The 15667-nt window shown below is 55.5% G+C and overlaps 1 protein-coding gene across 2 annotated transcripts in view; it reads left to right on the forward strand.

The window, feature by feature from the left end:
• The first annotated feature begins 4330 nt into the window (after positions 1-4330).
• The window catches only part of CAMKK1 (calcium/calmodulin dependent protein kinase kinase 1), a 29074-nt gene continuing 17737 nt past the window's right edge, over positions 4331-15667 (forward strand). Inside the window, exons 1-6 of one of the 2 annotated variants that reach the window (XM_081579919.1) lie at positions 4331-4493; positions 12288-12689; positions 13572-13619; positions 14385-14438; positions 14839-14890; positions 15143-15276. In XM_081579919.1, the coding sequence (XP_081436045.1) occupies positions 12330-12689; positions 13572-13619; positions 14385-14438; positions 14839-14890; positions 15143-15276 (648 nt within the window). In that variant the 5' untranslated portion in view covers positions 4331-4493; positions 12288-12329. Of the gene's footprint in view, positions 4494-12287; positions 12690-13571; positions 13620-14384; positions 14439-14838; positions 14891-15142; positions 15292-15667 lie in introns of both variants that reach the window. The other variant, XM_081579920.1, reaches the window with a different exon arrangement.

Below are 15667 nucleotides of genomic sequence, written 5' to 3' on the forward strand. Positions count from 1 at the left end.
CCTCTGCCTTCTGGCTTTTCTTCCCCGCCTTCTCTGAAACCCAGTGTTCCCAGCTGTGAAACTCAGGGCCGAGCTGAGTGATCGTTGAGGTCCTTCTGGGTCTCTCCATGGAGGTGGTGAGCTAACCCTTAAGCCCTGAACCCTGCAGAGGCAGTGCTGGGGATCGGTTCACCTTTATCTGTGGACCACTGTCCTGGCACAGCCCCGAACCTTGGTGCTCTTCCCAATCTTCCACACGCCTCTCCCCTGGTTTTGAAAGGGCTGGCACTGGGACAAGCAGAGTTCCCAGGCATGGCTTCATGAAAGCTGGGCTGAGGAAGGGGCTGGCTGTCCTAGGAGAGAGTTGTGCTGGAGTCCCAAAGAGGAGAGGCAGGTCTTGAATGGAGACAGTGTGGAAGGGGTCTCCAGGGACCCTGCTGTGGGCATGACCCTCCGGCCACACGGGGTCTCTGGGCAACCCCATCACCATGCTCTGTCTAGACCAGCATTGTCCAACACCAGTGACAGAACGTTCTCTATCTGTGCTGCCCAATGTAGTATTCACATGAGGCCATTAAGTATTAAAATGTGGCTCACGCAACCAAGGAACTGGATTTTTAATTGGATTTGCATTAATTTAAATCGCCACATGTGGCTACTGGCTACCATATTGGACAGCATAGGCTAGCCCCACCCCTCGTCCCCAGGGGTGGCCTTCTGCCCTCTTCCCTAGCCAAGAGCTGTGTCTCAGATTTTACAAAAACAGAAACTTTCCCTCTTCTTCCCTCCCTTCCTTCTCTGGATCTACCCGGTTTTGCACGTCCTGTCTCCTTCCCTCCTGAGCGAGCAGAGGATTCCTTCTTGATTTCCAAACCTCACCCAGCCTGGAGACCTCCCACCGGAAGCTGTCTCTCCTCTCTCTCCCACTCCTGCATTTGCTCTCCTCTTCTGCCTCCTTCTCGCCCCGAGTTTCCCTGCTACTCGGCCCGCCCTCCCTTCACTGCCAACACCATTCCGGAAAGACCAGTCTACACGTATTCCCTCTGCATCCCCCCCTCTACAACTGGCCTCCAGCCCCTACCACCTTTCTAGATGCCCTTGCCAAGGTTACCAGCAGTGCCCTTGTTGCCGCATCCAGGCGGTTATTTCAGCCCATATCCTGCTTGGCCTGTCAGTCTCTGAAACTGTTGGCCAAGCCCTCCTTTGTTGAAAGATTTCCTTTCAGCAACTCCTAGGTCCCACCCTCCCCTGATTTTCCTAGCCAGCTTGGTATACGGGGGAAAGATAGTTTTGAATTGCAGCTCTGCCACTATATGTCCTTGGGCAAGTTGCTTAACTCTCCAAGCCTCCTTTGTGAGTCAGGGATAATAATAGCCTCTACTCAGGTTGGGCTAAGATAAGATATGTAAAGTACCTCGCTTGGAGCCTGGTACACAGCAGTGCTCTGCCGCTCCATCTATCCTGTTAATGGTGGAGTCAGCAAGCCGTCCCCAGATATGTAGTCTCTACAGTGATACAGCCTTTGGTTCTTGGTTGGGTATGAGGCTGCCTAGAAGTTGCATTTCTCAGCCACCTCTTGCAGCTGACTCTGGTCATGTGACTAAGTTACAGCTAATTGGATGTTTGTAGAAGTGTCATGTGACACGTTCTGGGAACTTTCATGAAAAGAAAGCTCGTAGATCCTTTGCCCTCTTCTTTACCTTTGTCTCCATCTCACTGCCTGGAATGCATATGTGATGGTTGGAACTCTAGCCATCACCTTGAATCATGAGAACAAGAGTCAAATCCAGAGGTTTTTGGAGCAGTGAGTGGAAAGTGTCACATCTGGGAGGTCTTCGTGGAGCAGAGCTGGAGCAGAACTGTTGCCCCCAAACTAGGTTCACCTTGTAGTGGGTGTCCAGCGAAAAGACACAACCAAGCCAAAGAGGGGGAGAAGGAAGGAATTATTACTTGTAGCAAGTAAGGAGAACACCGGGGATCTTTCTCTGTAACAGTGTCTCTTGGAACAGCAAAACCGGGAAGTTTCAAGCTTAGGGCACATGCTTATTATTCATGAAGAGGCTTGGGGAGTTTATGCATCATAGAACTGAGGCAAAGGTTGACAGGAGGGTCAGAAAAGCCAATGTCATCCCTTAGGTTCCAGTTGATCTAGCGGTTGAAGGCGGTTTCAATTCTGCAAAACAGCTCAAGAAAGTGCTTCAGGCTAATCTTTACCATTGAAATGGAACTGGGGGGTCTTTACAACTGATATATCATCTTTGCTGCTGCTACTTCTTTGCCTGACAACAGTTGTTTGACCCTGCATTCTTTTGTTCCTTTACAATCATTAACTACTGAGACCTGTTCATTCATTACCGAGACCTAGAAAGTAGGTCTCTAGACCGAGACTTGTTCAAACACAAGCATTGTGGCCAGGCTTGGATCACAAAAGCGGCTTAGTGCACAAATGACTTCTGTTATGCTAAAATGCTACATTTGGTTCTTTTTCTCTGGGACTCCTTATTTTATCTGCTTACAATACCAACTCAGGACAGTTTTCCCTGAGGCTCTTATGTGGAATTTCTGTTACGTAAGTCAGAACTGATTCTGCCTACTACAGAGATTTTTGGGCTTCCCTGGTGGCTCAAATGGTAGAGAATCTGCCTGCAGTGCAGAAGACCTGGATTCAATTCCTGGGTTGGGAAGATCCCCTGGAGAAGAAAATGGCAACCCACTCCAGTATTCTTGCCTGGAGAATTCCATGGACAGAGAAACCTGGTGGGCTACAGTCCATGGGGTCACAAAGAGTCGGACATGACTGAGCAACTAACACTATACTACTACAGAGATTTTTTTTCCCCCTAAAACTGTCTGTCCTCAGCCCCTGTGTATTTGCTCTGAGTTATCTCACCCTTTCCCATGGCTCTACTATGGGTCCTTCCTGACAACTCAAAACGTCTCACTGGCCCAGCTTTCTTTCCTGAACTTCAACCCCACACATCCAATCCCCTGATTGCCATATAAAATTAATTATTCACTCAACAAATATCTTTCATGCAATGTATCAAACTGTGTGCTGGATGAATCAGGCACAGTCCTGCCCTCAAGGAGCTCCCAGTTCAGAGAGGGTAACAGGCAAGTAAACAGATGCCGTAAGCTTCCAAGGAAGTCCCTAAGGAGGGTTGCTAACCCATGCTGTGCAGTGAGGTCATAGGGAAGGGTTTCTGGTAGAAGGAGCATTGACTCAAGCCCTGAAAGGAGTAGAGCCGGTGTTTAGGACTGATGTCATGGAGGGCCTGATTAGATCTATTCCCAGGGTACTGGTGAGCCATGGGAGATTCCTAAGCAGGAGCTGACCAGTTGGACTTGTGTTTCTAAAATATTGCTCTGGACACCAGGTGGAGAAAAGCCAAGTGGGTGGGGGTGGTCAGGGAGGGGGATGAGGTTGCCTGGGGCTGGGAGTCCCAAGAGGAGGTGGCTGTAGCAATTCAGGTGCAAGAAGACAGTGATCTGAGATAAGGGAGGGACAAAGAAGTAGAAAAAAGTGGCTGGATTCCAGAAATATTTAAGAAGTAACTTGGGCAGGGCATGGTGATCTACTGGTTGGAACAGGAAAGGGGTAGGCTATCAAGACTCCCAGGTTTCTGGCTCCAGATTGAGACGGATGTAAGAGGCCAGGTTTGTGGGTGTGATATGGGGCTCTGTCTTGGACAAGTGGTGGAGTGAGGTGCCAGAGGGTGTACAAGTGCAGAACGTAAATGAACCAATAATTGAGGAACTCGCCAGGGAAGAGGTGGGCTACCTTGAAGGTCAAGACCTCCCTCCCCAGCTAGGCTATTCCTGTTGCCTGCTCATAGGTCCCTTTCCCAAGTGAGAATCTGACTATGACCCCAGCATTCTGTTAGAACCGCTTCCCGTTTCCCCTACACCCACACAGCAGAAGGCTAAACTCCTGAGTCCACCATTCAAGGCCTTTCTCCCTGGCCTTAGGCCTGGGCCCCATCCAGTAGCTGATCTCGCTTCGCCCCTCCCCTAATACACACTGCGCCTCATCCCCGCCTCCGGGGGCGGGGGGTGCGCTCTTGCCCCTTTCAGGCCGAGATGGCTGGAGCACAAAGGGTAGGGAAGCACCCGTACCCCTCCAGGCGCCGCTAAGGGGCGCAGGCCGCGGCCTGGAAGGATTTCGGGGGACCCCAGGTAGCCTGGAGCCGGGCGATGGGGGCGTGACCAGGCCGGTCCCGCCGCAGGGGGAGGTGCCCCTCCGGAGCCACCGCCCGCCGCGGCCCCTCCCCTCCGGGAGCGGGCGAGAGTCCTGGGCTCTGATTGGGTGGCGCCGGAAGGGGGCCGCGCGGCCCCACCAATGAACGCGCGCCGGGCGCGGCAGCTGGCGGAGGAGCGAGCGCTGCTTGGAGCGGCGGCGCCGCGGGTCTGAGCTCGGTGATCTCGGCCCTGGGAAGGCGGGCGGGGCGGGGTGCGCGCCGCGGGAGCGAGGCTGGCAGCCCTCAGGGCCTCGGAGACTGTCTTTCCGCGCTGAGGTAAGGGTCGGCTTGGTGGCGGGGGAGCGGGAGGGGACAAACGCCTGATCGTCTGCCCGGAGCCTGAAGCGGAGAGGGATGGTCTGGGAGGTTGCGTCTACGAGGATAGCGCAGACCTAGTCCATGCGGGGATCCTCCCCCTTCGGTCTGCGGGGCCCAGTCTTTGGGGTGCCTCCCGGAGCCTGCATCTGTCTGCGCCGGCACCTGGGACCGCATCTCCGAGGGCGCTCCGCCGTCTGCGTCCCTTGCCTAGCTCTGATCTGCGGGACCGCGTCCATCCCCGGCGCACTACCCCCTCCCCTGCTCTTGGTGGGAGGCCGTGCCTATGCGGAGTGGGCCCAGACCGGGGCACCCACGTGTGGATCTGCGCGGAGCGCTCCGCCCACACGGCCCTCCCCCGAGTCTTCCTGCAGGAGCTGGGGCTGGAGGATGAATGGGACAGATGCAACGCTCTTGTGGCTTCGGCTGCGCTGCGCAGTCCTCCTGGCTGGGGCAGGGGCGGAGGGGGATGGCGGAGGTGGAGGCTGCGGTGGCTGCGGCTTGACAGGCGCAGAACTGGTGGCTCGGAGGGTGCACACGTGCTCGGGGACCTGTGTGTGGTGTTTGGAGGCGGGTGTGCGTGTGTCACGTGGGCATAGGAGTGTGCCTGTGTGTGTGAGGGGGGTGCATTTACTGGATGGAGTGGTGTGTGAGGGCGGGTCACGCGGACATGGGCGTGCGCCTGCTCCGGGACTGGTGTGTGTATGTGTGTCTTCGGGGTACAGGAGTGTGTAGAGAAGGTTATGGCTCAGGTCACAAGACTATGTCTTGGTGGGCACATATGGGGTTTATATCCGCCACTGGGGCCGGGGAGTCTGCAGGAGCAAACAGCTTGTGTCCTTGAGAATGCACTGGTCGCCCCCACATCCCTCACTCTTCCCTCTAGAGCATACAGATGGAGCACCCACCGAGTGCCAGACTGTATCCTAGACCCACAAGCTCTGGGGACCCCTGCCTCTTCCTTGGCCTCTTACCCCTAGTCCCCACAGAGGGCAAAGGGATCTTTTTTTTAAAATCACATCCAATGCAGTCACTCCCCTACTCAGACCCTTCCTCTGGCTGTCAAGACTTCCTGGTTTCTGTCCAAAAAGACCCCCAAGGTCAAGCCCTGAGTCCCAGCCAGGAAGTGGCTCTCTGTCATGCATGGTGTGACCTTCCATCACCTCCTCTGAAACTCTTACTGAGCAATCAGGAGCTTAAATGCCACCTCCTCCAGGAAGCCATCCCTGAGACCAGGCACAGTGAATGCACCTTCTCTTTGAGGTTGGAACTCTGCTTGCCATCAAGTACCTCTCACACTCCAAGGACATCGGCCTCCTTGCTGTTCCTCAGACAGCATGATCACCGCCTTATCTGGCCGCATTGGGTCTTAGTTGTGGCACACGGAATCTTTGTTTGAGTCATGTGGATCTTTCGTCTCAGGATCTTTGGCTCATGGACTCTATCTGTGGCACGTGGTCTTAGTTGCTCAGCAGCATGTGGGATCTTGGTTCCCTGACCAGGGATGGAACCCATGTCCCCTGCATTGCAAGGTGGATTCTTAACCACTGGACCACCAGGGAAGTCCCTGGGCCTCACTCTTGATTCCCCTCAGACAATTGTAATTTTTTTCTCCACAGCATGTATGTACCGCTTGACATGCCATCTATTAATTCCCAGCTTTCTTGTTTGTTGCTTCTTGTCTCACTAGAAATTAAACTTCATTGAAGCAGGGACTTCGTCTTTTTGGTTTGCTGCTTTATCTCCTGGCACCTAGCACCGTGCCTGGGCAAATATGGCAAGTGCTCAGTTGAGTTTTTTGTCACATGAATGAATGGCTCTGGGTTCCCTGGCTGCTTCCGAGCCTCTGAGCCCCAGTCTCCTCTCTGCTCAGAGAGAGATCTCCTGCTCTTCTGTCCTCCAGATTCCAAGATCCCGGAAGGCCAGATCTGGAAGGACTGAGACCAGATTAATTTGCATGTTAGCAATATTCCCTCTAGGAAGTGGTATGGAGGATGGGGTGGGGTGGGATTGAGGTGTGAGCCTGGAGGTGGGTGGCAGGTATGGAGGAAATAGTGGGGAAGGAAAGTGGAGGGCTGGATCTGGACTTTTTAAGGAGTTAGGTTTGGTGACCTCACCCAGCTGTGGGGAGATCAGGGAGGAGATGTCTGAATTGTCCTCCAGCAGCCAAGGAGAGGGAGGTGTGTTCCTGGCAGAAGGCACAGCCTGTCCGAAGGGCTGGCAGCACAAGAAAATCTGCAGTTTGGGACTTGTGGCCAGAATGGAGAGTAAATGGGGTAAAGTTTGGGAGTTAAGGATGGGCAAAAGGGATATGATGGGTGATAAGGAAGGCTGCCGGGCTTCTGGCCTGGGAGAACTGGGAGGATGGTGGCACTCGTCTCTGTGATGGGGACAGAGGAGGAAGAACAGACTCGAGGGAAATGCTGAGCTGAATTGGAACCGAGCTGTCAGGGAGCACCGAGGGGAGGAGGCAGCTGGCTGGCACGAGTTGGGCTGGAGGCACAGACCTGGTATGGAGGATGAGGAGGAGCATAGGGAGGAGGGAGGGCCTGGAGACCATCAGCAGGGGGCGCTGAGGACGTGCTGAGGGCTGCTGGGCTGAATTAGGTGCAGAGCCCACCTCAGTGGCTGGGGCCTCCCGGGGATGGTGGGAGGGGGCATTGTCACAGCAGGCATCCTCCAGCATGACTTGGCACCAGACGCCTGGGCCTCCCCCGAGGGGACTGAGTCATCCCAGGCGGAGGCGGGAGCCGCAGAGGCCACCCGTTGCCAGGGCCATCCAGACACTTGTCAGGAGCATAAACACAGCTCCTGTGAGGCAGCCCAAGGATACCAGGGACACCTTCTATGTCTGGTCCAGGGGACCAGACCACCTCCTTACAGCTTTCCCTTCTGGCCTGTCCCCTGACAACCAGGGGCATGTCTTGTCTTGCCTAGATGGTAGCTGGGCCCCTGCTCAACCTGGCTCTGAGATTCCCAGCGGCCTTCCAGAATTCAGGGCGAGGTCTGAAGACATTCATCCCAGGCGGGGTTGCTTGAGCCATTGTGGATGAGAGCAAAGTATGCATGCTCTGTCCTCTTCTGGGCCTCCTCTGAGGGACCCAGGTGATGAGGTTCATCTTGAAGAGACGACCTGGTCCTTTAGGGTCTGGAGCCAGGGTCTGCATCCCCTGTGTGCTGCGGGCTAAGTCCTTTCAGTCGTGTCTGACTGTTTGCGACGCCATGGACTATAGCCCGCCAGGATCCTCTGTCCATGGGATTTTCCAGGGAAGAATGCTGGAGTGCATTGCCATGCCCTCCTCCAGAGGATCTTCCTGACTCAGGGATCGAACCCAAGTCTCTTGTGTCTCCTGCGTTGGCAGGTGGGAGTGCCTCCTGGGAAGCCCCCTGCATCCCTTAGGAGCAGGCAGATACCTGGGGATGAGGTGGGGATGAGGGATATAGCCTGGAAGGAGAAGTATGAGCTGGGTAATGTGCCAGGCCATCGTGGAGCCAGGGGTAGATATGGGGCTGTACTTTGTGGGCTTTTTTGTTTGTTTTTGTTTTTTTAAGAGTAACTTTTATTTTTTTTCCCCCTTTTTGTCTGCACTGGGTCTTTGTTGCTACATGCGAGCTTTCTCTAGTTGCAGCCAGCAGGGGCTACTCTCTAGGTGTGTGCGTGGGCTTCTCTTGTTGCAGAGCACAGGATCTAGGCACAGACTTCAGTTGTTGTGGTACACAGGCTTAGTTGCCTTGAGGCATGTGGCATCTTCCTGGACCAGATCGAACCTGTGTCTCCTGCATTGGCAGGCGGATTCTCAACCACTGGACCACCAGGGAAGTCCTTGAGGCTGCACTTTGTATGCACAACAAGACTCTCCCAGTGGCTGTGACAGACGTATCGGCGTAGCCCCACATCACTCAGGCACAATCTGCTTCAATGTCCATAGTCTCATCCACTTCCTCCCATAGCCCTAGAAGGTGCCAGGATGGGGGCTATCTATCCTATTCACATGTGAGCATATTGAGGCTCCGAAAGGTTCAATGATGTGTTCAGGGCAACATAGTCCCAGTCTGGGAGGACAGCTGGGGGTTGCTCTTCTCAGTAAGGAAGGGCCTGAGCCTGGCCATTCTCAGCTGCAGGACCAACCTGGTCCCTAGGAGGCTCCCCATGTCTGTAGAAGTCCTTGCTCTGCCCTGGGCCTGGCTGCCAGCCTGTCTGTCCTTCTTTTTGCCCATGTGGCTCCTAGCTAGCCGCCGAGTCAGTTTCTATACAGTGTCTACGGAGGCTTCAGCTTGGGGAGGGCCTTGAGAAACGCCCTGGGTGAGCTTCCAGAGAGGGGTGGGTCCTGCCCAAGACATACAGCCCAGCCCAGCAGGCAGCCCCGGCTGGTGGACAGGTGACTGCGTGGGAATGTGGGAAGTTCCAACTTGACTTTCTGAGATTGGGTTCCCATGGCGCCCAGCGGGGGGCCCACCCTCCTCCCCCCATCCTGGGGCACGGGTACACAAAGAACTCAAGACACACAATGCACATGAACACGCTTAGCCACCGAATGTAGACTACAGCCATAGATTTTTGTTTCTGGGCAGATGGGCTCCTGTGTGTGGAACCCCCTCCACCCCCTGCGCCCCCCCCACACACACTGTCACCCTGAGCGGACAGCCCCGCTCACCCATATTCTCACTTGACACACACCCTCACACACAGGGCGCCAGGCCCTGTCGCCTGGACACAGGCAGGAACCTGGGGCCTCCCCGGGGCGCCTCCCGCATAGCCGTGCTTAGTCACCTGAATCTGATCCAGGCGGGAGGGAGTGTGGAGGGCCTGACGTCAGCTCCCACAGCTGCCTCTGCCGCCTGCGCCTCCATCTGGGCCACCGCGTGTCCCAGGCAATCACAACAACAGCAACACAACATTTCAGTTTTACGGGGCTCCGTTAGGGGCAGGGCCGGTTCTGAGCCCGGTAAGGGCGTTCCTTCCTTTACTCCTCCCAGCCACCTGGGCAATGATACTGCTGCTAACCCCATTCTGCAGATGGGGGAAACCCAGGCACAGAGGTCAGGCACCTGCCCGTAGATGGGCACACTGCCAGGATGGGGCTTTGGCCTGGCAGCCTGGCTTCAGAGCCTGGGTCCTAAACCAGGGCCCCAAAGTGGAGCAGGAAGGGTCTGCCCTGACCTGAGGTGTGACCCCAGATCCACCCCTGTCCCTTGCTGGGCCCTACTTTCCTCATCTGAGAAAAAAGGGGGAGTTGAAGGAAGATGGCCTGTGGCTAGGGTGACAGCCTCGGGGAAAATCATATGCAAATGTGATGGGCTAGGCAGTCTGTGGCCTCTGCCTGTGATGGTTCTCAGTCCCCTGGGTTCCTGCTGGGGACCAGAGGACAAGAGTTCCAGACACTGCCATCCGTTCCCTGCTGTGGCCTGGGGTCTTAAGCTCCTTGGGGTTCCCTCTCTCCTCTCTGCTTTCCCATCTGTGTAATGGGGCCAGGACTGTAATGATCACTATGGCAAATATTTATTGAACTCTTACTATGCCTCAGGTACTGCTGCAGAGGCTAGTGGTCTTATGGAGACGAGGCAGACAAGAACGCTAACCAGTGGAGTTTATGTGGGAGAAAAAGAACCTACAGAGTGAGGGGGAAGGGAGGCAGGGTGGGCCAATGACAGGCTGGGCCGGGCTTGGAGGGTTCCTTTTAGCCCTGGCTTCTTCCTTTTTGCAACCAGCTGGTTCCTAAAGCCTTTCTGTGGCTCTAATCCCATTCTACCTCCTCCAGGGAGGCCTCCATGATGCTCCAGCCCTACTCACTTCCTCACCTACTTCAGAGAAGCCTTCCCAATGTTTTAGTCTATTTGCCACTCTAACCTCCTCCAGGGAGGCCTCCCCGATGCTCACATTCCCTTCACTCCTTTAGGTCCAGTGTCCATATCTTTTCCTGTTGCCAGTCTAGATTCCCTTCCCCCTTCCTTTCTGCATGCCAACATCAGCTTCACCAGGCTACTACTCATTCAATACTTTAGGTGTCAGACAGGCGGTCTGGACCATGCCCTTACCCACAATCCATTTCCAAGTCTTGTGTGGCCTTGGGAATCTGGGAAGGTCCTGCATCTGAGGTACAGATGGGAAGACTGAGGCTCAGAGTTGGGAAGGAGCTGCCCTGGGAAGGTTGGCAGGCAGGACTGGAACCCAGCCCAGGCTCCTCTGTAGCCAGTGGACTCCAGCAAGCCCGGCCTCCTTGACATCTGTCAAAGTAAGGTGATGAGGGAATAAGGAGTGAGATAAAGACCATGTTCTTGAAATTGTTCTGTGGTGACAGTGCAAGTTCACCAGACAGGAAGGGCAGAGGGTCAGGAGTCCACTTACTTCCTTTTCCGGAGAAGATACTGAGTCTGGCCCAGGAAGGGGGAGGGGCACTGAGTAGGGTGGGGCCTGTGCTCAGCCCTGGGCAGAAATGGAGTCCCAGCCTGAGTATCCGGGTTCAGCCCGGGGTCAGGGTTCAGCCCAGGGATGTGGTTGAATGTGAGGGCTGGGACTAGACACTGGAGGTTGGTTTGGGGTTCAAGCTGGAGAGGTCTGGGGCCTTGCTGGGGGCTCAGACTGCAGTAGGACCAGGGTGCAAGGCCAGGCCAGGGGAGCATCTCAACCTGAACAGATGAGGTGAACGTTTTGGCCACATGAATAAACTGGAAGGAAAAACCAGGAGAAATAAGTGCAGTGAAGTCTCTCTTCACTGTCATCAGAGCAGCAGCCCCCTCCTCTAATGGAGCCTGTCCTGGGCTGCAGGCTCTGCTGGGGCAGGGAAGGGAGCAATGGGGAGACTTGCCCTGTGGCCCTGGAGAGGCCTCCCTGGAGAAGGTGCCAGGGTGGGAGAGGCTGGAGCCCCAGGGAAGTCTTCCTCGAAGCAGCAACAGGGGTGGCGGGGGGAACCTGAAGCATCAGGAGCTCAGCTCGGCTTCAGGCAGCTCAGCCGAGTCAGTCGGCAGCCTTTGAATGCTCTGCTCTCAAGGGGTGGAGCTCTGAGTTACTGGGCTATCTGCTGGATGGGGGCCCGAGCTGACCCTGGGTTCTGTTTCTGCCAGTGCCGCGAGGCCTCCAGTTCTGCCCATGTCTCTCTGTTCCAACTCCAGAATATCAAATTCTCCCTGCTTCCCTGTGAAGCCAGCAAGGCTGATGTGCCTGTTTTACAGAAGGGAATACTGAGGTCTAGAGGGCTGGTGTGCAGCAGAGCCAGATGAGTTCCTGGAATTCCTTTTTTTTTTTTTTTTAAATAACTGTATTTATTTTTGGCTGTGCTGGGTCTTTGTTGCTGCACGGGCTATTGTCTAGTGGCAGTGCGCAGGCTTCTTATTGTGGTGGCTTCTCTTGTTGTAGAGCACGGGCTCTAGGGCCCTGGGCTTCAGTAGTTGGGGCACATGGGCTCAGTAATTGTGGTTCCCGGGTTCTAGAGCGCAGGCTCAACTTCAGTAGTTGTGGCGCATGGGCTTAGTTGCTCCACAGCATGTGGGATCCTCACAGACCAGGGATCGAACCCGTGTCTCCTGCATTGGCAGGCGGATTCTTTCCCACTGAGCCACCAGGGAAGCCCCCTGGCATTCCTTTAGTAAGGAGGGAGACCTCAGTTTGGATGCTGGCGACCTAGGCAAAGGGAATAAGCAGAGCAAAGGCATGGAGGTGGGACTCACAATTTGTGGCTACAGTGGAGGTGAGGCCTGGGAATTTGACCTCCTTGCTTGGTGGCCAGGACTGGAGCCTTCTCTGCCCTCTTTTCTCAGGTTCCCCATAAGGCTGCACCGAGGATCCCCTTGACTGTGGCAATGGAGGGGGGCCCGGCGGTCTGCTGCCAGGACCCTCGGGCTGAGTTGGTGGAGCGAGTGGCAGCCATTGATGTGACCCACTTGGAGGAGACGAATGGCAGCCCGGAGCCTCCCAGGAACTGTGTGGACCCTCCGCCACGGACCAGAGCAGCCTCCGTGATCCCTGGTGGTGCTTCAAGACACCCTGCAGCCCGGCCCAGCCTCTCGACAAGGAAGTTCTCCCTGCAGGAACGGCCAGCGGGGAGCTGCCTGGAGGCCCAGGCTGGGCCTTATGCCACAGGGCCTGCCAGTCACATCTCCCCGCGGGCCTGGCGCAGGCCCACCATTGAGTCTCACCACGTGGCCATCTCGGACACAGAGGTTAGTGGAGTATAGCTAGGGGGTGCCCATGAGCTTCACAGCAGTCCTCAGTGAAGACCCTCTGCTGTTCCTATCCCTGCCACACTGCTGTCCAGACATTGGTTTGCATACCCCCAGAGCCAAGGAACTCACTACCTCTCTATGTGGCCTCTTCCCACCCAGGGGAGCTCCATCTGAGCCAGTTGCTGCCTCCTATTAGTCCCACCATTCCCACTCCCAGTCTAAGCCTAGGAAATAGGTCCCTCCCTTATTCTCCAAGAAGTCTGTTTGGAGATTAGTGTGTTCTCCTGTCCCCCAAGTCTTCCCCAGCTTGAGCCCCCCACTTCTAATCCTGCCTCATAGAGTCTGCTGTGACTCAAAAACTGCCAGCCTGCTACCAGCCTCTAGGCTCCCACTGGCTCTGTCTTTGCCTCTTAGATCTAAAGTGAACCTAAGTACTGAGCAATCTACAGATTTCAGAGGCTGAGGTTTTTATGCCTGAGCCAGGTCTCCTGTCCCAAGGTTGTCCTCATCTTTCTTGTCTATGCAGTCTCCTCATTCAGCTGCTTCTAGAAATACTTGCTCATGGGTTTCTCACATCATGGTCTCCCAGCCCCCAGTATGCAGGTGGAAATTAGTGCATTTTTCCACTACTTCTCAGGGAGCAAAGCGTAGGCAAATTTCACCATTCACATTTTCAAGCATTATCCAAGTCTTCTTGTTGCTTTCGGTATCACTTTCGGTGTTGGCACCACCTCACTTCCCCATCTAAACTTGAAATGTTGACGAGGCCTGGGGCCTGGGGGTGAGGGGCCTGGGGCCAGGATAGGGCCCTGGAAGTGCATCTGGAGTGCTGCTTCTGGATCAAGCTCTACCTGATGGCCCCTCTCTTTCCCCCACCAGGACTGCGTACAGCTGAACCAGTACAAGCTGCAGAGTGAGATTGGCAAGGTAGGCCTGGGGGCAGGCCAAGAGCAGTGGGAACTTATCTTGGGGGTTTGCGGAGCCAGCCTGTCTGGATCCTCCACAATCCCCTCTCCTCCTCTGGGAATGTGAGGCTGAGCCCAGAAGGTCCTACCCTGGATGTGAGGGAAGTTTTGTCCTATTCTATAGGGAGTGGGAGATAATTCTTGATTCCTGACTCCCTGGAGTTTTATTTGTTTATTTATTTATTGACTGTCCTGGGTCTTCCTTGCTGCATGGGCTTTTCTAGTCGCATTGAGCAGGGGCTACTCTTTGTTGCAGTGCATGGGTTTCTCATTGCAGTGGCTTTTCTTGATATCGAGCATGGATCTAGGCTCACGGGCTTCAGTAGTTCTGGCTCACAGGCTCCAGAGTGTGGGCCCAGTAGTTGGGGTGCATGGGCTTAGTTTCCCCATCGCATGTGAAATCTTCCTAGACCAAGGATTGAACCCTTGTCCCCTGCATTGGCAGGTGGATTCTTAACCACTGAACCACTGGGTAAGTTCTCCCCAGAGTTTTTGATGGAGGGGACTAGGGAAGGCATAGAGCTATGCTGAGCCCAGCAGGGGCAGTGACCAGGGCATGGAGCCCTCTCCTTGCCTGCCTGAAATTTATGCCCACTGGTGGCTGGGGTGGAGATGGGATGTGGGAAGAGATAGGGGGAAGGAGCAGCTCAGGCTCCCCTTCTCCTCTCCCCCTAGTCCTGAGGGAGTCTACCCTGGCCAGCAGGGGCTGACCTGTGCCTCTTTGCAGGGTGCCTATGGCGTGGTGAGGCTGGCCTACAACGAAAGTGAAGACAGGCACTATGTAAGTCTGGGGAAAGGAGGGTGGTATCGCCTACACTGGGCCCTAGAGGATTGGGGGTGGGCAGAAGCTGTGCCAAGATGGTGGACAAGGCTGCCTGTGAAGGGGGTATTCTCCCTGTCCTTAGTGGAATGCAAAGGGAATGAGCTTCTTGATCCTGGGAATATGCAAGCAGAGGCTGGATGCCTCCGAGGGGAGAGCTCCAGAAAGGGTTGTTATGGGAAACAGGGGTAAGGCCTAAGGTTCAGTCATGGCCACCTCCTAACTCAGTGTAAATGCAGCCAGTCCACACGCTCAGTGCCATGTGCCCATGAGCCTTTCTGGACCTCAGTTCACATGTAACCAGCCTGTTCTAATCCCTGGTGGCTCCACGTAAGTGACATCTCTGCCCCTCCCTCCTCAGGCAATGAAAGTTCTTTCCAAGAAGAAGTTACTGAAGCAGTATGGCTTTCCACGTGCGTATCTGTCTGGTCCTGTGCGTGGGAGCTCCTGGCCTGGGGGTGGAGGAGGAGGAGACCTCGGAGGCTAGTTTTGTTAGGACTAGGGGGTGGACAGGCAGAGAGTGAGCAAAGGCCTGGTGGTGGGACTGTACTTGGTGGGTTGAGGCCAAGGCCAAGGTCTTGCAAGATTCTTGCTTGAGGCTGGTTGCAGGGCTATGGTGAGGCCCAGCCTCCTGTGACAGGCTGGACTCCCATTCCTGGTCACAGGTCGGCCTCCCCCCAGAGGGTCCCAGGCTGCCCAGGGAGGCCCAGCCAAGCAGCTGCTGCCCCTGGAGCGGGTGTACCAGGAGATTGCCATCCTGAAGAAGCTGGACCACGTGAATGTGGTCAAGCTGATCGAGGTAGGTGGCGAGCCGGTGAGGCCTATGGAGTAGCCCTTGGTGCAGTGGGCACCTGGAATAGACCCAGGGATTTCGCCAAGGGAGGTGTGCCAAGGGCAGGGCCAGAATTGGGATAGGGATGGCCAGGAGGCTTCTGGGGTCAGTTGAGGCAGCTCTGGGATGTTCTCAGGTTCTCATGGAGGGGGACGAGCTGCTCCAGAGGCAAGAAGTGAGCCCCATGGCGAAGGGGAAAGGGGCAGAGTGCTGTGTGGTGGACCAGGGTCAGGGGCCAGTGATTTCTGAGGTCTCATCTGGCTCGTGCTGGCACAGTTCCTGATCCATCATCCAGGGTGGTTGAGGAGCACACAGTGGGTCCTGGAGCTGGCAAGCAACCCTACCCCATGCCTCCCCA

This window comes from Giraffa tippelskirchi, chromosome 3, assembly GCF_054371585.1.
Source record: "Giraffa tippelskirchi isolate mGirTip1 chromosome 3, T2T-mGirTip1v1.2.pri, whole genome shotgun sequence".
Classification (NCBI taxonomy): domain Eukaryota; kingdom Metazoa; phylum Chordata; class Mammalia; order Artiodactyla; family Giraffidae; genus Giraffa; species Giraffa tippelskirchi.